We start from the raw sequence: 27,005 nt of genomic DNA on the forward strand, positions 1-27,005 counted from the left end.
CAAGATCATTCCAGTAGGTATCACTATTATCGCACAGTATGACAAATATTTCTTTGAACAAGGAAAAGAAAATAATAAAAAAGTTAGAAAAGCCCCTATTAAGATATACAAGTGCAAGCATGACAGCACAATTCATTGTGTACTTATATGGACATATACAACTGCATAAATCCTACCATCATGGTAGCCACTTGCCACTTTTTCACTTCTTGACTTATAGGACACAGTTAAGCGGTCTTTGTGAAATGCTGTTATTTAAGACGCCTGAGCAACTGTTCAAATATGAGAAGACGTCATAGAAAGGAGGACGGTTGGATTGATCCGCCCCCTCAGCTACCCACGTCTTGGTTACGATTGGCTTGAGGGCAGAAAAAACGGCCCGGATAAGCGGGGACCGCATATATAACCCGGGCTGTTCTGATAAATAGGTAGAACCTGGGCGGCAAGAGAGGCGAAGGACACCGCGAGAAACAGCACGAGACCACGCTCGCACCGAGGAAGCTAGGACAAAAAACACCGGAGACGAAAAACAACTCAGATCGCAGGTAAGATACTTTTGTTTCAACTTTGTTTCGTCGAGAAACTTTGTAAATGTTTTTCTAATTTGGAACATGTTTTTAAAGACCTGTCCTTGGTGCTGAACATTGCAAGTGAACATTCAAACGGACCTGTCCCTGGTGCTGAATCAACATAGCAGGAAATTCAACAGACCTGTCCTTGGTGCTGAACAACATGGTAGGAAATTCAACAGACCTGTCCTTGGTGCTGAACAACATAGTAGGAAATTCAACAGACCTGTCCTTGGTGCTGAACAACATAGTAGGAAATTCAACAGACCTGTCCTTGGTGCTGAACGCGATATACAAGAACACAAAAAGGTGTGAGTGGATATTTTACCCCGTCGCATTTGGCTCTGACATAGAGTTGGAGCTAAAATTTTACCAGATCTATGCATTTCATTTTTACAAAACAAACGCGCTGCCATGTCAACTCTCGTGATCCAGCCGGGTACACTTAGACCATTAAAAAGTGAATTTAATGATATCTACGAAATCAGCATCAGTAATTATTGTATACCCACTCCAGATGCCCAGGTGTTCAAGACATTCTTGAAAAGGCCTCGGTTACACCTTTTTTTCTTTGTTAATGTGCTGATATTAGTACTCTGTGTAACCCAAACTCCGCCCTAGGTCTGACCGGTGTTGGGCGGCGGCTATAAGCGCGATTCAATCAGGCTAGTGATCTTATAACACCCGGTGGAATTTTGAAAGCCGGCGTTACTTTGGAGTGAAACAAAGTTTCCAGAGAAACAAAAGAAATGAAATTAAGACGGGCGTCAAAAAAGCCACCCTCTACTGAGGTGGAAGCATTTTTTCTATTGGCTAATAGAGCAATGAGACTTTGACATGGCTCGTGTTTTTAGCCAAGCACCCCGGGACACCCCTACTCTTCTCGATAAATCTGTTTGGGTTCTTTAACGTGCAGAGGTAACGCCAGAGGCCCTATCATACACCGAGAGGAAGGCTCAACATCATCTCCGATATTGGCGACTAAATGGGAGAAGATATTGTATTTATTAGACTAAGTATTGTATGCCTCCTGGACTGTTACAGATGGCTTCAGATGTAAATAACAATTTGTAAGGACAAACTCTTCTCCTAAGGTCCGCTTTCCACTTGATAAAGACCACTGAGTGAGCGATCACTTTATAATCTAGATATGATCCATGATGTAAAATTATGATTTGAAAGACAACAGCACTCACAGAACCTAGACAATAGTCAATACACTTCTCTATTACTGAAATTCTTTTGAACCACTAATAATAGTCGCTCATTGGTCTCAGTGGAAAAGGAATACACACTGCACCAAATCGGGTATTTAAGCATGCTTAATGAGATTCGTAAATGAAGCTTAAACATTGGAAGACGATTAAGTAACATTTAAGCCACATTTAAGACGTATTAAATGCCACAACTATGGGTCCATCTTTACAGTATCTTTACGAACAGCGTAAAGTCAACTTAAAAATGTATATATCTTTACATAATCTTAAATGTCGCTTAAGGGTGCATTAAATCTAATGCCCCCCTACATGCGTACAGCATATCTTTACATCATCTTTACGAACAGCGTAAATTCAACTTAAAAATGTACATATCTTTAATTAATCTTTAATGTCACTTAAGTATGCATTAAATATAATGTTCCATGGTATGCGCACAGCAAACATGCCAACAGATTTGAAAATGCGGTGGTGTCGTTTTGGCAAAAGTGAACAACAATGAGTCGACAAATGTAACACATCAAACTTTCAAAACCTCAGTATACTACGGGTTATTTCTCAAGGTCTTTCTGGTGTACTTTGAAAGGTTTAAACGTAAGCATTATAGAACGAGACAAAACCATTGTACGAATAGTTCCCGTGTTCTTAATAACATTGTGCCCGCTCTGTAAAAACCCTAAGCCTAAGTCTTATATCCTAACGTTAGATTTATTTTGTCTTAACATTGCCAATCTGGTAAAGCGTGTGTGGTTAATTTAACTCGAGATAGGAACAAACAACCATCAAATTGTGTAAAAGTATCGCACAAAAGTTCCACCAAACACGCACAGCATAGATGCCAACGGATTTGAAAATGCGTTCGTGTCGTTTTGGCCAATGTGAACAACAATTTAGTGGACAAATCTAAAAACACACAACTTTCAAAAAACTCTGTGTGAGTATACTATGGGTTGTTTCTAAATGTCTTGCTGGTGTACTTTGAAAAGTTTAAACGCAAGCACTTTTTCCCGCGAGCCGTGTGCATCGCCTATTGTTTTCAGTGAGACAAAATTCTTGCACGAACAGTTCCCATGTTCTTGTAAACATTGCGCCTGCTCTGTAAAAACCCTAAACCTACGTCTTATATCCTAACGTAACATTCAGTTTGTCTTAACATTGCCAATCTGGTAAAGGGTGTGTGGTATATTCAACTCGAGATAGGAACAAGCAACCATCGAATTGTGTACAAGTATCGCACAAAAGTTCCTCTGAACGCGTACAGCATACATACCAACGGGTTTGAAAATGCGGCGGTGTCGTTTTGGCAAATGTGAACAACAATTTAGTCGACAAATGTAACACATCGCACTTTCAAAAACCTCGGTGTACTACGGGTTACTTCTCAAGGTGTCCCTGGTGTACTTTGAAAGGTTTAAACGCAAGCACTTTTTCCCGCGAGCCGTGTGCACTCGATCACCGCTTGTTTTCAGGGAGACAAAATTCTTGCACGAACAGTTTCCGTTTTCTTATAAACATTGCGCCCGCTCTGTAAGAACCCTAAACCTGAGCCTTATATCCTAACGTGACATTCATTTTGCTTTAACATTGCCAATCTGGCAAAGCGTGTGTGGTTTATTCAAATCGAGATAGGAACAAGCAACCATCGAATTGTGTACAAGTATCGCACAAAAGTTCCTCTGAACGCGCACAGCATGCATACCAACGGGTTTGAAAATGCGGCGGTGTCGTTTTGGCAAATGTGAACAACAATTTAGTCAACAAATGTAACACATCACACTTTCAAAAACCTCAGTTTATTGCGGGTTATTTCTCAAGGTCTCCCTGGTGTACTTTGAAAGGTTTAAACGCAAGCACTTTTTCCCGCGAGCCGTGTGCACTCGATCACCGCTTGTTTTCAGGGAGACAAAATTCTTGCACGAACAGTTCCCGTTTTCTTATAAACATTGCGCCCGCTCTGTAAAAACCCCAAACCTAAGCCTTATATCCTAACGTGACATTCATTTTGCTTTAACATTGCCAATCTGGCAAAGCGTGTGTGGTTTATTCAAATCGAGATAGGAACAAGCAACCATCGAATTGTGCACAAGTATCGCACAAAAGTTCCTCTGAACGCGCACAGCATGCATACCAACGGGTTTGAAAATGCGGCGGTGTCGTTTTGGCAAATGTGAACAACAATTTAGTCAACATATGTAACACATCACACTTTCAAAAACCTCAGTTTATTGCGGGTTATTTCTCAAGGTGTCCCTGGTGTACTTTGAAAGGTTTAAACGCAAGCACTTTTTCCCGCGAGCCGTGTGCACTCGATCACCGCTTGTTTTCAGGGAGACAAAATTCTTGCACGAATAGTTCCCGTGTTCTTATAAACATTGCGCCCGCTCTGTAAGAACCCTAAACCTGAGCCTTATATCCTAACGTGACATGCATTTTGTCTTAACATTGCCAATATGGTAAAGCGTGTGTGGTTTATTCAAATCGAGATAGGAACAAGCAACCATCGAATTGTGTACAAGTATCGCACAAAAGTTCCTCTGAACGCGCACAGTATGCGTACCAACGGATTTGAAAATGCGGCGGTGTCGTTTTGGCAAATGTGAACAACAATTTAGTCAACAAATGTAACACATCGCACTTTCAAAAACCTCAGTTTACTGCGGGTTATTTCTCAAGGTCTCCCTGGTGTACTTTGAAAGGTTTAAACGCAAGCACTTTTTCCCGCGAGCCGTGTGCACTCGATCACCGCTTGTTTTCAGGGAGACAAAATTCTTGCACGAACAGTTTCCGTTTTCTTATAAACATTGCGCCCGCTCTGTAAGAACCCTAAACCTGAGTCTTATATCCTAACGTTACATTTATTTTGCTTTAACATTGCCAATTTGATAAGGCGTGTGTGTTTTATTTAACTCGAGATAGGAACAAGCAACCATCAAATTATGTACAAGTATCGCACAAAAGTTCCTCTGAACGCGCACAGCATGCATACCAACGGGTTTGAAAATGCGGCGGTGTCGTTTTGGCAAATGTGAACAACAATTTAGTCGACAAATGTAACACATCACACTTTCAAAAACCTCAGTGTACTACGGGTTATTTCTCAAGGTGTCCCTGGTGTACTTTGAAAGGTTAAAACGCAAGCACTTTTTCCCTCGAGCCGTGTGCACTCGATCACCGCTTGTTTTCAGGGAGACAAAATTCTTGCACGAACAGTTTCCGTTTTCTTATAAACATTGCGCCCGCTCTGTAAGAACCCTAAACCTGAGCCTTATATCCTAACGTGACATTCATTTTGCTTTAACATTGCCAATCTGGCAAAGCGTGTGTGGTATATTCAACACGAGATAGGAACAAGCAACCATCAAATTTTGTACAAGTATCGCACAAAAGTTCCTCCGAACGCGCACAGCATGCGTACCAACGGATTTGAAAATGCGTTCGTCTCGTTTTGGCCAATGTGAATAACAATTTAGTCGACAAATGTAATACATCACACTTTCAAAAACCTCAGTTAACTGCTGGCTATTTCTCAAGGTCTCCCTGGTGTACTTTGAAAGGTTTAAACGCAAGCACTTTTTCCCGCGAGCCATGTGCACTCGGTCGCCGCTTGTTTTCAGGAAAACAAAATTCTTGCACGAACAGTTTCCGTTTTCTAATAAAAATTGCGCCCGCTGAAGTTCCACTGAACGCGCAAAGCCTGCATACCAAAGGATTTGATAATGCGGCAGTGTCGTTTCGGCCAAAGTGAACAACAATTCAGTCGACATATGTAACACACGACACTTTCAAAAACCTCAGTATTATTTCTGAAGGTCTAGATATCTTTCTGCTAATTATGGTGCACTTTGAAAGGTTTAAACGCAAGCACTTTTCCCGCGAGCCTTGTGCACTCGCCGCTTGCAATTATTTTCAGTTATAACATTTAAGCCCGCGTAATTACTACATTAAATGACTTAAAGAATGCCAAAACGGAATACTTAAGCGTGCTTTAAGAGTGCTTAAAGAGCCGATTTAGTGCAGTGAACAGTTACCGTGTTCTTATAACCATTCTATCTGCTCTGTACTAAATACCCAAACTAAAAGCTATCAAATTTCGTGCAAAAAAGCGTCTTACTTGATTTCCCCTGCACCCGAACACAGGATATTCGTCTAAAGATTATGAAATGCGGCGTTGTTTTTTTGGTAAGTCTGAACAACATTTTATAGTCGACAATTGGATAATTTCAAAGTTCGTCTTTGTGTCTGACTTTACGCTGTTTTATTTTGCTAGATGATAGCAAAATGACAATTTCTGGCAAGTTTGTTTTCAAGCTATACGTGGACGATTACTGGGAAACATTTTACACCTTTTTCGGACTGTAGAAACATCCATTGTCCAATTGTCAAATGCCCAGGAAGACCGTCTCCGAATGACAATAGATATAAAAAAGGCCATTGTTACAGTGTCTGCTAGCTATGCAAATCATGGTCACAAATACACACTACTCGCGAATTGAACCAATCAACACTCATGCCGATATTCAAATTCTTTTTCCGTTGGAAATTCAAATTTAATTTCTCATTTGGTGGCCAAAGCTTGCTAGTGTATGGACCTGTATGTTCTTGCTGCAGCTTTATCGTCTTACTCACTCGGGGACGGACAGTTCGACGGAACCCGAGTGCGCTTCGCCATGATTCTAAAACCAGACTGAGGAAAACTGCGCGATCAGTTGAAAATAGTCTTTACTACAACTTCCTGAACCCAGCCAGCAATATGGAATACCTCGGCGAGTGGACTCTTATGCTGCATGGATTTGGATGTGCCATTTCCCCCTTAGCGGGACTTACAACTGTATATCAAGGAATAGCGGTGATTTTGTCAACTCGGAAGGCAGGCGGTGCCCAGGGAAAGGCGAAAGAGCTGGCTGCTGGGATGGTATGCCCGAAGGAAACTTCGTCGTTGCCACCCCAACCCCCTCCCACCCTTCTGAAGAGGGCTACGGGGCCTGAGACTTCTGAAGGGATGAGGGCTGAGTGAGGAATGCAGATCTCAAGATAAAACAGAGGCGTGTTGAGTGGACCTCAAGACCTAGAAGCTGAAGACGGAGCTATAATATGACTGACTCAGCAGCTGGCGTTGGAATTAAATACACAAATTGAAATGATACCTGAAATGATGCTGAACATTAAAGACCCAAGCACAAACACGTGCATGTAGCACACACAATAGAATTTAAGGGAACTTAAACTGAGCTTAAATAAAGTTTAAATATAGATTTTTACAACAAATTTACGACGACCAAAATTTGGTTTTAAGCTGATTTTACCGTGCTTTAACGTCGCTTAAATGAGTGCCACTACGTACGGTTTACGGAGGCTTAAATGCGGCGTATGTCTCTAGATTTAAGTAAAGATTACGACGCTTAATCGTAGCGTAAAAGTTAGGATTTAAGCTAAGTTTACATTGCTTAAACGGTTGCTTAAATGGTCCCACTAAGCACGTTTAAGCACATACCTAAAGATAGCGTAAATACAACATTTAAGCCCGCGTAAGTATTACGTAAAGTGACGTAAAGAGTGCCAAAACGGAATTTTTAAGCATGCTTTAAGAGTGCTTAAAGAGCTGTTTTCGTCCTGTGACAACTACTTAGGTGGCAGGCGGTGTATAGCTAGGGTTATCATTATTATATCCATTTTGTGTAATGACTAGGATGGAGCCGTATAATCATGTCCTGTTATTTCCATAATGTATCTGATGTGTTTTCACGCCTAAATTGCTTCCCAAACCATTTTTCTATCTTTATCTCTGCAATATGATATGCGTTCTTGATAATTATTTTCCGATATCAAACGTTTATACAGATGGATATCATTTCAGTACCCTTTCATCTTTACCGTAATAAGAGTAGCCATGGGCTCTCACAAATTGCCGTTACGAGTAATTTCTTTCTTTCAATCAATTTACGTTTTTAATATCATACCCTAAATCACAACCGATAATTTCGATGCCAGGATCAAAGGGACAGATAGTGATGTCCGAATTGGAGGGGGAAAAAAGAAGTTAAAAGAAAATGAACAGAAGATTGTAGAAATAAATGAGTTATGAAATGCATTTGATGTTGGATGCAACAAAATTACACTCAGTACCGCTTTGCGCACGCTCTTGTACATGTGTACGTATACAATGGGAGCTCAGAAAGTGGCGAGGTTAGTCCGACTAAACCAGTTCTACCAAAGTTTAAATAATTGTCTTACACGCGACGCTCTTTTGAGCATCTTTTGGAAGGATTTCCATTAATGAAATGAACGTCGCTCAGAGGTGCCTAGATCATCTTTAGAGAGGACACGTGATCATTTTTTCCGGCCAAAATATAAGGGTTGTACTCGTTGGATATTTTGACAAGGTCTTTCCAGATCTCATGCCAAAGGAAACACTAGAAATGACCCACACACCTCTGACAAGGGCTCTTGATTCTTTATTACCCGTACTTTTCTTTCTCTGACCTAACTGTCTTAAAAGGACATATTATGCAAGATGTTAAGAAAATGGCGACAAATTCGTCAACAATGCTTTGAAACTTGGTGGTTATTGCTACAAGGCTTTTTAGTCGATAGCCGTGGCCTGAAATTTGAGTTACTCTTTTCTCTCCACTCTTTCCGATTTCCCCTCTTTATCTTACTTAGTGCCACTAAATGGCGTCAGAAACATACATCTTCAACGTTGCAACCAAAACTACCAAACGTCTGGGACACCCTGTACCGTACTTGACTTGAAAGATACCAAGTAAGGATTAAATTACCGATTAAAGAATCAGTCATTCAGGCAGTGACGTCATCACCCTTAAACCAAGTAATTTATCCGACGTTTACCGCCCTTATGTCTGCTTTATCTTTTGAAACACTTGCTGCTCTTCTTGCGCGTCGTAAGATTCTAAACCATACCAATTATCACCTTTCTTAAAGACGCCAAGTTCCCTGTACAGAAAGTTAGTTCAGCTTTGTGATTATAGTATTTAACACTACATGGAAAGAGAAATAAACGTTTTTCTCATTTCTACTTTGCAAGATTCCAAGAGGGATCAAGTATGCATTTGAGTTCTGATCCCTTTCTAAGCTTTTAAAAATGGCGTTTGTAATACTAGTAGACAGATGACGACGCTTCAAACAGAATACTTCGCCTTGCAAAATCTTCCAGCTAGCGTTTTTAGTATCGGTACGGTATCCCAGGTATTGAGAGCCTTCACTCTATATCGCTGCTGGCGCTAAGGCTCTGGAAATAGATCCAAACAGACATTCACAAATACCCCTTTTACATGAAAACGCTTTACAAATATAATGCACTTTTTATATGCTTTTAACGTTATTTATATTTTTCAAAATACATACATTTTCGACGCGGGTTTAGATCGAAAACAGACCAAGGTGCTTCGCAAGTACTACAAACACTAGCTTGCTGCATGCTTCTGAGTGGATTGATAAGTTACGGCAATAAATGTTGACCTTAAGCGCCCAGGTCTCATTTACGTTTACAACGTTTACCGGCTTTATTCTTTTTATTTTCTGTTCCTCAATCCTAGGCTTTTCCTGGAGTCAACCATGACATCATTATCAGAACATGCGATAAACATTGCTGCCGTTTTACTACTCTCTAGGCAGGGATTGAGACAGGAGGTTTTTACCTTCATCTGATTGGTGCCCCCGTTCTGATAGTCATACAAACCCGGCGGGGTACGGTTGGTAAATTAATGTGACTGCAGCATTCCCATGTCCACCTTCAATCTCCTGCTTGGAGAGCATTTCTGTTGGAAGCTACAAAAAGTTTTACCTGGGTTTTCGCCCACGATGTCACATGAGAATTTGAACCGCCAACTTTACTATATGAAACAATGATCCGTGTAACAAATGCTCTCGGTCGACGCGCCAATTTGACTTGTACGTATATATAGGTGTGATATGATTAACGATGAGAGCTTGTGTGGATTGTTATCCCCGGCACGACTACACGTTTGGAGTACGCCCACGTGTAGCCTGGAACACAGATTGCTGCCAGGGCACACACAGGCCAGCTTTTCTAGTCTCTACCAGGCTTCATTGGTCGCTGGCCAAGTGGATAGATGATATTGCAGACGGGAGTTAGCCGGTCCGAGGGAGTACAGTTTGTGACAAGTCTACAGCATTTCGGCACCAGGACAAACATGCCCCCAAGAAAAGTTCCCCCCCCCCCAATGAAGACCCTTGAGCATAGACAGGCAAACATCACCGGGTTGGGTTTGGTTGATCAGGTGGGGATAGAAGCTTACAGTGCCGAGGAGTACTAGCTTGTAGCCCTGAGAGAGACTGGTGACCAGGTTAGGTCAGGTGAGGATTCAGATTCGAACAACGATATGATGAAAATTCACCTGTAGCTTTGAAAAAGAATTGGCGACTATATGCCTGCTCTTTTGGGTGTAGTTACGAGCTGAGCTGTGCGATTGAGAATAAGATATCCGCGTTTCGGTAAGAGGAGATTAATTGTTAAGGGGATGAAGAACAAAGGAAATTTGAAAGGTTGACAGTTCATGCCAGAATGTTTATGTCGGTTGGGAAAGTACATTGTTTGATCCATTAGCATCTACATTCCGGGCTTTATAAGCTCAAGGACATTGATTTTTTTAATTACCTTACCTGCTTCTGTTTTTTGTTTCATCTTTTTGCGTTTTGGCGCCTTCGCGCCGGAACGCAATGTCCTGGCTTTTACCTTCGATGCGTGCAGGCAGCATGCAGGCATGCTGTTTGGTTCAACGCTGTGTCGCACACCAGAAGACCTTATATGGCAATACGTTCCCAAATCCTTGTATAGCCGTTGCCTTATATGGCAAGGGAGCACGAAAAGGCAGGCAGGCTAGATTTGCATGACACACAGGAGGGCGACCGCATGTAACTGCTACAACTGTTCGGAAATATCATTGCATTGTGGTTTCGGACTTTGATATCCTGAAAAATGACCATATTACATCTATTCCACAAGATTGCAGAAGAAAAAAATGATTTCGTCAAGAAAACGACCAAAAATCGACATAAATGATACCATATAGTGAGGTTATAGCATTGCGTAAAGAGAGACGGGTTACGTATCGCAGCTTAGCCCATCTGGCAACGCGAAGCACTTCGTACCCAGAGGATCCGGGTTCGTGTCCGTGCATGGATTTTTTTTTCTTTTTAGATATTGAATATCAAAAATATATATTGATATTATATTAATCTATCAATATCATATTTATGAATATCATTTTTTCATTTTTTCATTAATAAATAAAGAAATATTTTATATTTGTTATTTTTAAATATTCATTTAATATATAAAAGGCCTTTGTCTTATGAACAGGACTTCATAGATTCCAAACCCGGCATTCGAATTTTTCTGTTCATTGTAATGGAAAATACCGTGCAGCGGCTCCTATGCGCGGTAAGATGATTCTTGCAAAACACTCGCCACTAAACTTCTATCCCCGATGTAAACAGAGGCTCTTGATGTTGTTTGCAAAACAGCGATCCTTTGTTACAGTAGCAAATGCTCCATTGTTCAGTATCGACTTCATTCAGACAACACGGACGTGGAAAGTGGCGCCGCTCGGCACAAAACTATGGGAATTTTCATGAATTTTAGCAAAATTACCCAGGAAAATAAGGAAGAAATGTTGTAAATGCGGAAACCAGAATAATACGGATGAGGTAGCTATTGATTTGTTTGACATTTGGTAGTCATTTTAGATAGAACCTTAGCTGTTATGAACTTCTATTTCACTTAATTACCATAGTGCTGATGATTCAATGGTGCTTTTTCAAATTTTATGTTTTATTGCGTGCCATGTACATAATTACATTGATAGCTTTTATAATGAGCCTATTGTACATTTTACAAATAAGTACAAGTTGTAGGCCAAGACCAGCTTTTTCAAAAGCACTTAAGTTAAGTGACGTAACTTCAAAATTGCTTTCCCCAATCTGCCTTTCTCTATTAAAACAGTACTCATTTCCCAAAATGACAATTTTTCTTATAGACTGAACAGCCCTTGAGTGACTTCCTCTGGCAGATTTTACTTCAAGTAAAGGGAAAAGACAATTCACACTCATAAACGTAGCCGAAACGCCAGCTTTTTTGAAAAGCTCTTGTTATTTCTATAATGTCTATTTCTAACACACACAGTGGCCGAATATAACTCACCACTGATATCTTATTGAACTATCCTTCTCTCGCCCCTCTCTCTATAAAGATGACATTTAAGTATGGTAGACTATGGAAGATGAACACACACAAAACAAGACCACATGCTAGCATGTCCATGGAAAAAGATGCAAAAACCAGACGTCCTGCTGCAGTACCAAATCGCTCTTGACCATCAGGTCCACAACACTTACCCACACACCAAACATCATCACGATCCATCCAGAGGTTATTCCGCCGGACACGCAAGCAAACAAACAAACAAACAAACAAACAAACAAACAAACAAACAAACAAACAAAAACAGGCAGGCAGACAGACAGACCAGAAAACGAAGGAACGAACGAAGGAACGAACGAAGGAACGAACGAACAGACCAAAAACTATACCTCCATCTTTCATGGAGGTAACTAGCACCCTTCTGTAGTACAGTGCTTGCAAATTAAGCTATGTGGTCCAAAGACTAAGGAAACGGAGATGGGCGCCGCTAAATTCTGTGAACCCTGTACCGTACAGAAAAGTTCGGACCGGTCACTCAACTCACCTTGAGAAAGACCAGGGCTTGAATCCATTAGGAGTGGGACAAAAATAGCCACTACGTTCTAATTCTGTCTACGTTTCATTTATTCGTGGACTGGAAAAACATACACAGAGAGCGGCAAGAAAAAAACAGTCTTCCACAGTTCGACTCACGGTGCGACACACACAGGCAGTCAAGGAAGCAGCATCTTGTCCTTGTTCCCTCGATGTTTCCCTTTCTTGTTTGTATATCTGTATCTCTATATTTTTCTTACGTTATGTATTCTATCCAGTTGTGCCGCTGATATAACCGCTCCGCTTGTGTACTTTCCGTTGAATGTTTGAATAAAAGTTCAGTCATAATATGAAGGCCAGATGGTGCTAAATACGAATGTTTGGACGATCTCCAAGTGTACCACAGTGAAAATAGACATAACAACAGCGCGCATAGGTATTTGGGGCATTTGTAAGGGCATGTAAGGCCACACTATCTTCAAGTTGATTATATGGATGACATCCGTGCGCGCATCAATTTTTGTCCGTTTAAAAAAAGGTATACAACACGTTATGCGACAATATTGTAAAAAGAAAAATAACCTGAAAACATAACAAATATATGCTGTAAATGAAAGGAAGATATCGGAAAACAGATACTTATGTCGTAGAAATCCAAAGTCAATTCCAAAGGCAAAGAAGAAGACGTGAAAGAAAAATAATAGATAATTCATTGTTTGATATCCCAAGTTCTGTGTGTTCAGTCAAATGTCCAACCTTACTGACAACATAGATTTCTTATTATATATAATTTCTGACCACCTTTTTTTCTTCGCATGCTTGCATGAGTGTTTGTGTGCCCAGAGGATGCCATCCATAGAATCAAATCAGGATGGCCTAACGGACGCGTAAAAGAGACAACATTCGTCATGTTGATTCGCCAACTGTACTCTATTCATTTTCCTACAGGGAACAGAGCGAGATGTCTTCTACCCGAGCTGCCGTTATCATTCTAATGATGTCCCTTGCGACTTCATCTGCAGCAGAAGCAAGTAACGAGGTAAACGTCTTAGCCTCAATCCGTGACCAAACTTCACAGGGGGGTAGATACATTAACTAATCAAGTAACAGAAAGAGAATTTTGTCGTACAGTTGTAAAGGATCATTTATCTACGTCTAAATCAAGGACACTTAAGGAGTGAAACATGCCTTAAGTAAGTAAAGAAGTCAGTCTCTAATTAGATGCTTTTTTTCACACAGCTACATGTGTAATACTGCGATGCACCGTCGCAATGTCTAGCGTTTTATTCCGTAAGCTTTACGATCTCCTAAAAGCCTATAGATATTGTCGTTGCTTGCATGGTATGTTTTAGATCCTGTCACATTTGCACGACGATTCTTTGGTAGTACAATTGGCGACCTGGCTGAGATCAGGCGATTTGACTAAGAGTTTAAGGAATTTCATCGATGAAAAGGGAATCTTTTTATGCTTTGTGTATTTTGTCTTCGTCATACTTGTACGTTTTGCATGATATTTCCATTATAAAGTGAACACAAATCCAGTTCAGGACGCAACGGCGAGGTCGCCAACCTACCACCGGTTCAATGAGGCAGGAACTTACCTGACAAATGCTTGAGATATTCGTTGTGTATGACTCTGACTTGTTTGATTTTACAGGACTCCGGTGAGGGGCCACACATCGGACTGAGAGTGCATCGCTTTGGTAAAAACATGGTCTTTTTTTCAAGAATTCACAAAGATGAGAACAAAAACTGTACGAAATGTAAAATGCGACATTTCATCAAAGTTGAGTTGAAGAATATTTCGCATCGTTCGAAAAATACACAATATCATTAATATTTTCATGGGGGAAGCACGACTTGTTAGTTTCCTCTGTCTCTGCCACTGTCTCACACAAACACACGTGCACGCGCGCGCACACATCCGTGACGCACACACACGCGCGTACACATACTCACATGTAAACACATGTACATGTGTACACACGCGCACTCGCACACATACATACATGCCTACGTACACAACACGGTGACGTACACATACACGCACGCCTAGTGACGCACATACACATATCGTATGGCAAGATAACGACGTTTGTCCTAGTCTTTTACCCTCAGTCTTTTATCTAAGGAATATTCTAGGGATCAGATTGACGTATAAAAATGTCACAGAAAACGACCCGTTCCCCCTACTGTTACACTGTAGGTAGCTGTGCGGAGGCCGTGTTCAGACGGTGTTCCGCCCTGCTGGAGGCGATGTACCGTCTCCCCGCCTTCGAGCTGCGCGGTCTGGCCGGCATGCGCCGCTTCTGTGACACAGAGCAGGTTGTGAAAACATTTTGTCAAGAGTTGTTCTTGTTGTCAGTCCAGAATACCCGCGAGTTATGATACTTTGATTACATTTTAACTTAAAGTCCATGTACTTTATTATACGATCCTACTTGATTATATGTTGTTTTGCTGTCTTTAGTTAATTTGATATGCGAGCAGCTACGAGCTTTTCTTGTGTGACTTTCTAACCCTTAGATGTATTTGACATACTAATGGCACTATGCATTAAATGATTGTGTTAGCTTTGTGTGGCATGTTCATATTTTAGTCAGTTTTTTCTGCCCTTTAGACTGGAGCAACAGCCATAGAGTGCTCACTTTGCATGAGGGATGCGAGGCCACCATACCAAAGACTTTGAAAGTGTTCTGTTGCGCACACACAGACCACTACTAGCCTACTGTTGTAGAGCTTGAAAAATTGTGTGGCCCGTGGGCTATAGAAACGGAGATGGGCATCGTCCTAAACACCGAAAGGCGCGGATACGATCTTAACATTTTGATTTAATTTTTCTGACTTGTTTATATACCCAGGCGTACATGCGATGTGTGGCCAAAGCTCGCCACTGCCATACTGATGAGATGACTGCAGTGAAGCGCCTGGTGGTGGGACTGTCCATGGTGGCTACACACCCCTACTGTCCTGACATAGACTATTCCACGGTTCTCCAGTACACCGGAGGTCAGGACAATAATCCAGCCTCTACTGTTGTGTTTAATTAACTTCTCCCCTTGGTCAAGAAAGTTCTGTTTCGGGGCCTGGGAGGGCACTCATAGAACAGGATGGGTAATCCTCTGGGTCCAAGGTGAGGTGGGGTCGGCGCAGTTGAAACCACGCTTTAATCAATATGGCTCTTAGATTGTTAGCTCTTATACCACAGGGCGAAGAAAATCCCCTCGGAACCTTATTACCTTCACCAAGAAGTTTGTGGGTGGCCGGGCGACATTGCTCATTTGTGAACAACATCACTTGAGAATATGTGGATGGATTTTTGGTATACATGTATGTGAGTAGGTGTAAGTAAAACTATTGTGCGCCCCCTAGCAGTTTTCTAAGGCATTGCAGCAGCATTTTCTGTTTTTTGTATCTCATGATCTAGACATGCTATGGTCATGGTTTGTGGGTGGCAGATGGCTGGCCTCTATTACTTTGTTTTTTAAACTGCAGCGGCATTTTTGTTGGAGACTTTGGAAGAAGATAACTTGAGAAGGTCTTAATGACCAGTCAAGTTAAGAATAAGATATGGTGAAAGAAAAAAAAACACCCTGTGAAATCTGAGTCAACTGCCGTAAGTTGCTACTACCATGGCTGTTTGAAGGAAGCCTGGCAAATGTCATTTATGCCTTAAATATATAGATCTTGTTGTGAATCATTGATTTGTACCTTTCTTTTTTAGCAATCTCGCTCCAGTGTACCAGCCTGGACGTTGAGATGTGCCTGATACATGAGCTGACCAGTACCGGTGCCGGCTGGGACCACTGTTCCACCCGCCCCCTGTCCTTCAAGTGCTACATGGACCGGTGTCTGGTGGGCGACCCAACCCCCTCCCAACTCACTGCCGCCAGCATGATGGCCAAGGTCATGGGGGACACCTTCAAGGAAGACACCTGTCACCAGGAGGAGGAATCTCCCGAGTATGACTTGTCTACTTTGTACGAGGGCTAGAAAAAACACTAAGGCGTTTATGACACAAAATACACCATTTTCTGACTATATTCAACTATTACTGTGTATCATTTGATTAACATGATTTTTCTTCTTAAATTATTCAATGAACATACGCTTTTGCGCTGAATGTACACTTCTGTTATTGAACGTCATGCTATTAAAAAATGTTCTTAAAGCTTCAGATTTTTGCTACCTCATCTACTCTATAAGTTGATTATTATGGTATCACGGTAAACATGGCAGCAAATTCAGACACTGACACAGTGGTTCACAAAAAAGGCATACTTTTGAAAAGCAGAAAATGTTGTACTTTGGTGTCATAAGCACTTTAAACTTAAGCTTTATGTCTGCTTGGGCATCAACCCTCAATTTGCCCATTCACTAAATGCACTGTATCTTAATCAGAAAGAATAATTAATATTGTAGTGTCTTGTTAGACAGTTTAAGGAATGTGAATATATCTTATCACTAGAAAAAATTACATCTCGGTGAACTTCAAAGACGTACCTTTGGGCAGGGAAAATTAGTGTAAGACTTTCCTTGGAGAGAATATGTAGTTTCCATGGAGGAAAAAATGGCTCTGTCCCTGATGCTTTGCAAAAAAAGTGTAACCAATAGAACAAATGAATCTTTCTGCATATCATTGTCAAGCAGGTAAAACACTCTTGGATATTTCAAGGCAGTAAGAATGCAACTGTTCTTTCTCCGCAAATGAGCACATAATGATTGGGTAGGGTTTCAATGATACATCAGAGAAAGAGCAGTGGCCACTACATACATGTGAGATGTGGGCAGAAACCATGAACCTAATACAAAAGCTTCTTGACAACTTTCTAGACCTTTTGTAAAAATTCTGAGAGGAACGTTACTGAAGAGACATTAAAGAATTTGACGCGTCAGCCTGCGTTTCTATGTCAATTTTCAATTATTACATGTACATGACTAATCCAGAAGGGGGTAGAGTGTTTGCCATGCATTTAGGAGCCTTCATAAGTTCATAGTAGTTCATTACACAGTGTTAGACTACTATTTTTAACATTTTTTTTAAAGACAATCTTTAGATTCCCATTGTGTTAAATTAAACTTCATCTTAAATTTCATTGTTAGTTAACTGTTCCATCTTTTAGTAACAATAATTTAATCCTTGGGTCTCCCTGCAGAAAATCATTTCTGTTCTTTCACACTTTCTGGTTCTGTGAATGTCCTGGAGAAGATTCTCACAACCTCAAACAGCACCTAGAGTTGAAACAAGGAAAACAAGGTGAGCTAAATCTGTCTAAATACAGGAAATCAATTGATGTACATGGTGCTTAAATTTTACAGCAACATGAAAATCAAGAGTTTGTAATGGCTTAGGGTTCACAGTTGAAACAGTGAAGACAAAGCAAATGTCTGCAAAGTTAAAAGCACCATAAATATTTCAAGATTTACAGTTGCCGTTACGGTAATACAAGTGAAAGCCCTCACAATTGATGACAAAAGTAAACAAAAGCAGCAAGACCAGCATTGTGGTCAGTCCTACAGCCCTTTTTGCAGATATAGTCTAGTTTTTGTTATTATAACATATAGGAAAACTGTGAGCATGGAAGAAAAAAACTAAAACTAAAACTAGAAACCTGTTTTCATATGATCATGTTGACCACTTGCTAAATTTTCATTTCAAACTGTCTCAGAACCAAGGACATAAATTAGTATGGCCCAATAACATAAAGTTGCGTTTTTTTCTTCTAATATCCGGTGCTTTCTTCCTCTTTCCAAAATAACACTGCAGGAAGTCTGAATCATTGGACAGCCCCATAGAGACCAGACTAGATAATAACCAGGGATGACCTGAGTGCCCTCATGTGGGCAACCCATCTTTCCTTCAAGGGCATTCATCAATAACCCGGGCTTCAAAAATCAGCCCAGTCCATAAAGCGTCCTCCTACATGCTTCTTCCATCTAATCCATCCCTCCATTTTTCACCTTGTCAATGTGCCAAAATGGTAACTTGGTTTTCTGGTGTCTTGAAATTTTTCTCAACACAAACTTTGAGCCTGCATAATGGAAAAAGGTTTTTCAAAACAGAATTTTGTTGCATATGATGGAAACAATTTTAGACCATTCCGTCAACCTTGAAGCAAGCCAGCTAGGTGTTGGTGTGTCACGCTGAAGGGTGGTTATACTGGCTAATAGATACAGATACAGCTAGGACCCTACTGCATACACAAAATGCGTATTCTGTACCTCTATTGCTATGAGAGCGATGATCATCCACTCCAGACGGAGGCTGTGCCGCTCGCTAAGGTGCGTCCTCATCAGCTCAGCCAACTCCTGACAGTGTCGCAGTTTTTCATTCACCACCTGAATAACATGCACAGACAAAACCACTTTTAACCAGGACTTCAGCATTCATTCACCACCTGAATAACAACACGCACAGACAAAAAAAGGTAAAGCAGTCATCCTCAATTGAGGTGAAGCATTATGCTTTTTCAAGTACATGTAGCAAGTGGTAGTGCAATGCGGCTTTGCCACGGCTCGCGTTTTTGACCAAGCACACCGGGTCACCCCTACTCTTTTTAACAGCAGGCATCTTTTATTTTTACAGACATACTCTCTCTGATAAAGTTTCCAAATGGAACAAATTTAAAGCACTGTTATGACATGTTAGCTGAATAATCATTATGACAAATGTTTATCGTCCTTAAAACCCATTTGTTTATTATTGACCACAGTCATCCATTCTAATAAAATACATACTAGTAGCTACCATCAATCAACAATACCAAAGAAAAAATATGTCAACTCCTTCCCTCCGCATGATCTCCTTTTTCTGCTTCTTTATTTTGATGAGTACACATTCCTTCCTGAAGTAGCCTTTTGGCACCCAATTCTCAATGCTGAGTTAGGCAGCAGGGAGAAGGTTAAAGGAGGATTTGTGCCTGCACCTACCGTGGTCCTTCCCGGGATGTTCAGGAATCTGCATGTCTTCAGGTACAGCCCTTCCAGGTGTTCTCTGTCCCAGTAGAAGTCAGGTGTGATAAGGAGGTCTGAACCCAGGTTGATCCTGTACCTGCGATATAGAACAAGGCTCGAAATGTATTTAAAATGTCAGCAAAACATAATCACAAGGTTTAACGCTACTTCCTCTCTTAAGAACTTCAATCTGTAATTCTATAGTTAACTTCAAAATTTCAAACAAGAATACATCAAATAAAGTACAACAAAAGGTTATATTACTTATTCGGATACTTACATTCCAAGAATATTCTGTACAATAGTACATTGACTCTATAGCGTACGAAAATATCTAGGTGCATCAGTGCACCCACAGTCAAAAATTAGGTGCACTGGTCCAATTTTGGGTGCACAGAGGTGCACATGCACCCACTATTTTGAGCCCTGCAGACGTTACATCAAATGTTAGGCAGGTCCAACTCAAAGGTTTGAGATCTAGATAGAGTGTAATGCTGGTACTTTTTCGATAGTTGATACAGTCAAATCTGGTCAGGCAACCACCGGGTGTAGGCAACCACCTCCGGTCAAAAGCCACATTAAAACAGTCCCATCCAATTTTACATAGTTGATTTACAATTTTATGTCATGACGTTCATATTTTTGGACGGACGAATAACATTTTTTCGGTCATAGTTGATTTTTACAATTTTATGTCATGACGTTTCCTTTTGGACAGACGAGTAAAAAAATGTTCTGTCCCAACAAGCAATTTCCGTCCTGGGACAGTCAGGGACAGGTCCTGAAGAAAGCCCTGTACCAAAGTAACAAAATTCTGTTTAGGAAAAGAAGCTTTTAAGACAGACATTGGAGAAGACACTGAACCCTGCACAAATATCTACTGTAAAACTGATAACCCAGATAATCTTACAGTGAACAGGAACTGTGAAGGAGGTGACATCGCCCACATCACCCAAGAGCAGCATTCCCACCAGACTCAACCGTAATGGCGTTCATTGTGGAGCGAGAAAACCAAATTAGGGTGCGCCAGGAAATTTAGGGGTTTCTGGGGGCATGCTTTCCTGGAGTTTCTAACTCTCTGAGTCTCTGAAATGTTTCCAGAGACTTTTCAGAGGCCTATTTCAACTCAAAACTATGGAAATACACACTGCATACATCGATCAATCAACCGATGATGTTTTCTTTTCATGCAACTTCATACACAGCGTTACTTTTGACATCGTTTCCATTCAACCTGGGCACGTTTTTAAAAAGTTTTGGAGCAATGTTGACATCCTGACAAAAATTTATTGGACACCCCTAGATACCGCTGAAATGAAATCAACGGCAAAGAAATGACGTCAAAACACCAGTCTGGCAGGAACACTGCCCAAGAGACCTTAAGCATTGATTTCGTTTCACCTACTTGAGAGCAAAGAGCTCGCCAATTTTCTGCATGACCTTCGGCCGTGACATCTTCAGTCGTTTTCCCTCCCTCAGCAGCTACAGGGTTGGGAGAAACATGATTCCACACTTAGGCAACACCAATGTAGCATCTATGTTCTCAGAACTGTTTTACAAAATAAAATCTTGGTCAAAAAGATAACTGTAGGGCTCGAAATTCATTTTTGGGAGTAGGTGCACTGGTGTACCTAACCTACCAATTAGGTGCACAGAAAGAATTATGGGGATTACAAACCCTACTGCAATCTGTAATAGATTTCTATAGCTTAAACTTCAAAATTCTAAACATGTAATACGTCAAAGTACAACAAATGTTATATATTTCATTTTAAGAATATTCTGTCTATTATTAGTACTAAAAGTATACCTTTACCCTAAAGCCTAAATCAATATATCTAAGTGCACAGCTCCAATTTTGGGTGCACATAAGTGCAAATACACCCGATATTTCGAACCCTTTATACATTTTGCTGGTTCATTTATAAAAAGGGGTTGTAAGAATTTACTGAAATGAAAAGTCAAAAAGTTGATTGTGCTTTGCGAAAAGTAGCAGCGTATCAAATCTAAATGCAACATTTATAATCAAGTCAAGTACGTACCTCTGGAATGTACATGATAGAGTCAACATAGTCGTCCAGCCAAGCTTCCCAGATAGCAAGTTTCACTGATGCAGAAGGAAAGGGTAAAACAGGATCATTTCATATATACCGACAGAGCTAATATTCATCAATGACTGTAAATTATTACTACAATTCAATAAGAATGTCACCATCGCTTTTTATGCCATTTATGAATTGCAGGTTTTTAATGTTTCATGATTGTGCTTAGTCATGACCTGCTAATGTTGAGACAAAATGAAAGATACTTCTGCATATGATTAAGTGTTCGGACAAGCAATGGTACATGTATTTGCAGAAGGATTTCACACATATCTGATCTCAATACAAGAGTATGTATCATCGATATACAGGTGGGTTTTCCTATCCTTTTTCTGCGCTAAATTGTCATCTTCATGGCAGGATCTAATCATAAAATAAATAAATGATAATTCTTGTTCAGAACCCATAACTGACATTTAGGCATGTATGAATACACTGTAAAGGCACACAGCCCTATTGATGTTTATATTATATAAGTTACCTCCATTAACACTAATCCGCCAGGCTACATTAATCCGCCATTTTGAAAGACAGTGTGTTTGAGAGATCTCTAGTGCAGCACCCCCATGGATTTAGATATGCAGGAGTCCAATTACCGGTACTGGAGGATGTTGGGTTGGAGATCTGTTTCTATGTATCTTTTCAGGGTGGCTGAATTATATACCCTAATGTGGAATTATGTTAGTAGATGTTACATACCAGATAAACCCATGGCGTTGGAAAATGTGTACTTCTCCAGTATCATGTCCATCTCAGCAGCACTGCTGGACAGCTGGATGTCTCCGTTGGACAGCAGTGTGCTGTTCCTGGAGACAACACAAAATACTGTCAAGTGTCAAGTCACAGAAATAGAAATAGCCATACTTTTCAACTTCAGTGCATATTAATTACTAGTTAGTTAAATTTTAGTGTGAAAACATAAACTGTTTTTCAACTGAATTGCTCAGTCCTCTTCATAATGTATTTTACCAACTTTTATGCTAATATCATACAGTTTCAGTGACCATTCATAAGAATTTCCAGAAAATTGTTAGGGTAGACAGGCGACCACTATAGACAGGATTCTTAATGCTTAGGTAATGGGATAATTAATTAACAGGACCACCAAAAAGTGGCCGCAATGGCCATGTGGTAACCTTATGGTCACTAATGTGGTCATGTGGTCACTAATGGCCATGTGGCCATGTGGTCACTAATGTACTACAGGTAGGGGTGGATACCGGTTCAGCTTAATAAGGTCCAAGTCCAAGTTTAGGTCCAGAGATTTAGGTTCAGGTCCGGACCTGAACCTGGACCTGATCCTGTCTAATTGACATGTTTTGTTTTATTGAACCAATATTAAGCATAGCAAATCAAGACTGACATGCATGACTGTAATAGCTTTTTGATGAGAAGACTTTTACGGCAAACTAGTATTTAATATTTGAATGTTGCACTTATTTTACATTGTATATGCCTTTTCTTCTCATAGGGAGACTCAAAACACTTTTCATCAAACAAAATAGAAAAATATATTTGTACTTTGTTCAGGTTTTTTTTGGACTCAGGTTTTTGGCTTTCAGGTTTTTTGGACTCAGTTCTTGGATGTTATATAGGTCCGAAACAGGTCCAGCGAACCGGCATCCACCCCTGACTACAGGTTTAACTTTATGCCCAAGTAGAATCAACTGTAATTCTATGTAAATAATGAACCCTATTTCACACTAGTTGCAGCTATGTACTGATACTACAGTTACTTTTGTTGAATGTCCTAAGTAATCTAACATGTCTTAAATAGAATGACCTACTCTGTGTATGAATAGTTCATTTGTTCGTTCTCCCACTCCACCAGAGCGATGTTATAGGGGTTCCGTTCGTACTGCTCTAACATCTGGCGCACATCTCGCATCTGTGGTGCAAAAGGACAACATATCAACATATTACACTAGGTCACAAAACTGTTAACTTGGTATCATGCCAATAATTCTTCTGAAACAAAGGGTAAATTACATGTCATTGAGCTGTCACCTGACAAATCTGAAAAATATTGATATTACAGGCTCAGGTTTAACCTCCATATGTATGTTATGTCACAGGGGTTAATCTGTATTTTTGTACCCCAACACTGCTTCTTGTTACTGTACAATTGTACTTGGTATCTATAATGTATTCTGTCATCCATCAATAAATATTAAAACAATATTGTGAGTTGCATCACGGCAAGTTAGAATGTATTTCCCAGATAAAGTTGTGTGTAACTCAATAAACTCAATAACTTACAGTCTGATCTTCCACATTCCAGAATACGACCATACCATCTCTGAAACATGAAATTAAAGTTAATGAGCTACATTGTTCTGTACAACAATGGAACAAGTATAAAAGAATGTTACTCCACAAAGCAATTGGTATGTGTGCGTGTGAGTGTATGTGTGTGTCAATGTGAGTGCATGTGTGTTTGTGTCTCAAAGTGTACATTCTTTTTGTGTGTGTGTGTGTATACGAGTGTATGTGTATGTACATGTGCATGTGTGTGTGCATGTATTCATGCATGTGTGTATATTCATGTGGTTATGTACATGTGTGTACATGTACTTGTATTGGTGTGTATAATGTGTGTACATGTGTGTGCGTGTGTGTGTGCGTGCACGCATGTGTGTTGGTGAGTGAATCTATATGACATATTGTATGCATGTTTCTGTGTGGGAATTTTGAGAAACATTACAAGTACCCAAAACATCGCAGCTGCAACAGCTGTATCACCTGAAGAAGAAGATGTCCCCCTGCGTTGACTGTCTGTCCACCTGTGCTCCATCTGACCTTGGCTCGGGGTCGTGACGAACATGAATGACGTCAAACGCATCTGTAAGAATCAACAGTTTTTCAATGTCACCAATAGATGGATGAAGTTCAATAGGCAACATTGACATGATTTTAATATATATGTGTACAGTTGTTGTTTTGTCAAAGTTTCCAAGCAAAATATACCTGCAGGTCCAAGAAAAGTCGCTAAGTAAGGGGCCCAAATCAACAGCACTTCTTCACAAACTTAAATGCTCCCTGTCGCTCAGAAGTCATGACCATCCCATGTTTAGAACATCAGCTATCAAAGCCGTTAATTCTGCTGTAGCACCATGGATAGCTCTTAAGAGGCCCACAATCAAACTTCATTATATACTAGTAGTCGATTCATAGATCCGTCACCTGCAGATTTCTGGCCATAAATAAAACCATCTTGCCCCTAGAGTAACCCACAGACCCCACATCAGTCTGAATATGGGAGCAGTTCCTGAAATATTTGATCCATACCTTGTGGCATCTTCATCACTCTAAAGATGTCCAGCCTCCGGATGTCTATCTCTAGTCCCTCCAGATCATACTCCTCAGCTGTGGTGTACGCTATACACACCAGCATCTAGTCAGGAAAGTCAACAACACAACATTACTGTCTCTAGTCCCTCCAGATCATACTCCTCAGCTGTAGTATACGCTATACACACCAGCATCTAGTCAGGAAAGTCAACAACACAACATTACTGTCTCTAGTCCCTCCAGATCATACTCCTCAGCTGTGGTGTACGCTATACACACCAGCACCTGGTCAGGAAAGTCAACAACACAACATAACTGTCTCTAGTCCCTCCAGGTCATACTCTTCAGCTGTGGTGTACGCTATACACACCAGCACCTGGTCAGGAAAGTCAACAACACAACATAACTGTCTCTAGTCCCTCCAGGTCATACTCTTCAGCTGTGGTGTACGCTATACACACCAGCACCTGGTCAGGAAAGTCAACAACACAACATAACTGTCTCTAGTCCCTCCATATCATACTCCTCAGCTGTAGTGTACGCTATACACACCAGCATCTGATCAGGAAAGTCAACAATACGATGGATAAGAAAAAACATATCTATGATCAATCCTGGTATGTATTACGCAAGGCTGGCACCGTCATATCAGGTACTATGTTAAAGACATAATTTTGTCAATGATTGGAAGAGTGACACACATGTGGAGAAGGCGGCAAAAACAATGTAAACGATATACCCAATGATTACCGAAATACTCAAAAGTCCGCTTGTTGATTTATTATACAATGGTGCACAGGCGTGAAGGTGTCAAATTAATGGTTCCAAGCGTTACTACAAATTTGTAGTTCACAGACCATCAGCAATACAGGGAATCATGATACAATTTATGGCAATACTGTAAAATTCATTACGCTCACAGTACATGTACTTAATGTCGCTCACAACGTTTAAATGAAGAGTTTATGGTCTCTGTGAGTTCACAACTGAAACAGTAGTAGTGACAATTGGAGATAGAGAAAATGTTTGAGTAGAGGTGTTTGGAGTTCTGGGCGGTCATCACGAAAACTTCAAATTCAAAATCTTGAAATAGCTACAATACCTTTTCTTTGGGCGCCTTGGTAGCTGGCTGTTTGGTCCTAGTTCTCACGACGGGCCGTCCTTTGGTTTCCATATCGCTTCCTCTTGTGGTCAGCGTCCTACAGGCTTGACTCAAAGGTTTTTCCTTAAATACGTTCAGAACATTTCTACGCAAAATAGATCCATTGTATCTTGCAATACAATTCCAAGTGATCAGGGAATGCTTTTTGGTAAAAGGGAATGGACAGAGGGCATGTTTCTTAAGACTGTCTTCATGAAATAATTTTTTCTTCTGAGTTCTGTAAAGATGATACAGAAGTGAACTGTTTGGAAGATGGGAGTCACTTGGATGGTCATTGGCCCTCTGCCGACTTGTACCTGAAATGCAGCTAGTCAGCTGGAGGCAATTTCCACTGGAAAGTCCAGGAAAATGATTGGAATTCAGCCTGAAAGTCGTTTTGTCAAAGGCTGTTGGGATCACAACACTGAAGTTTGACGATTGCTGGAAAAGTCTTAATCGTGAGATGAAATTCCATCTAATAAGAAATCTGGAAACGTTGAAAGTCATGTTTTTCTCTCTTCACGTGGACTGGAATGATGTCACTTGTGGCCTTAATTTCTGAACATGAAAAGAAATAAAAATATAAATGACATGAACACTTTGAGAAATTTAAGACGACAATATATAAAAGGTGATCTTCCTGGTTTTCTGTTAGACCCTCCCCCTAGCGCCAGCTGAGCTGCTGAGTTATAAATCTAACAGAACTCGACTCAAGTTCAACTTCGAAGACGCTAGCCTATAGACGTGGCTTTGGCGTGAATACCAATCTCAAGAGTAGCTACAAATAAGAGTCTCTTGATGTTACTTACCCGGTGATCACTGCTGTAGATCAGTGTAAAGTTATTGTGAAACACGCTGCTGAAATCACGCAACACCACATTCACACAATGTCAATTTTGCCGCCATCTTGAAAGTGAGAATGGCTGCACGGTACAAAAACGCCGACTAGCGGTTAAGATTTGCATAGCACCTATCGCAACATGTCATCCGCGGTACACTCATCGGTACTAACAGTGT

The 27,005-nt window shown here is 40.6% G+C and overlaps 2 protein-coding genes across 2 annotated transcripts; one reads left to right on the top strand and one right to left on the bottom strand.

The window, feature by feature from the left end:
* The first annotated feature begins 446 nt into the window (after nt 1–446).
* LOC136446000 (uncharacterized) lies at nt 447–17,395 on the top strand. The gene is made up of 6 exons (XM_066444264.1): nt 447–545; nt 13,449–13,539; nt 14,158–14,203; nt 14,707–14,825; nt 15,362–15,509; nt 16,225–17,395. Exons 2-6 carry the CDS (start codon nt 13,462–13,464, stop codon nt 16,491–16,493), a joined length of 660 nt encoding a protein of 219 aa, XP_066300361.1. The 5' UTR covers nt 447–545; nt 13,449–13,461; the 3' UTR covers nt 16,494–17,395.
* On the bottom strand, nt 17,220–26,931 carry LOC136445991 (required for meiotic nuclear division protein 1 homolog). Its single transcript, XM_066444252.1, has 12 exons — nt 26,798–26,931; nt 25,950–26,546; nt 24,845–24,950; nt 24,299–24,398; nt 23,816–23,855; nt 23,344–23,444; nt 22,256–22,362; nt 21,497–21,561; nt 20,860–20,936; nt 19,431–19,551; nt 18,723–18,839; nt 17,220–17,732 (listed from the first exon to the last, which is right to left on the bottom strand). The coding sequence occupies exons 2-12, from the start codon at nt 26,493–26,495 to the stop codon at nt 17,661–17,663; spliced, it is 1,452 nt and encodes a 483-aa protein (XP_066300349.1). The 5' UTR covers nt 26,496–26,546; nt 26,798–26,931; the 3' UTR covers nt 17,220–17,660.
* Between the last annotated feature and the right edge of the window lie 74 nt (nt 26,932–27,005).

This window comes from Branchiostoma lanceolatum, chromosome 1, assembly GCF_035083965.1.
Source record: "Branchiostoma lanceolatum isolate klBraLanc5 chromosome 1, klBraLanc5.hap2, whole genome shotgun sequence".
Taxonomy (NCBI): Eukaryota; Metazoa; Chordata; class Leptocardii; order Amphioxiformes; family Branchiostomatidae; genus Branchiostoma; species Branchiostoma lanceolatum.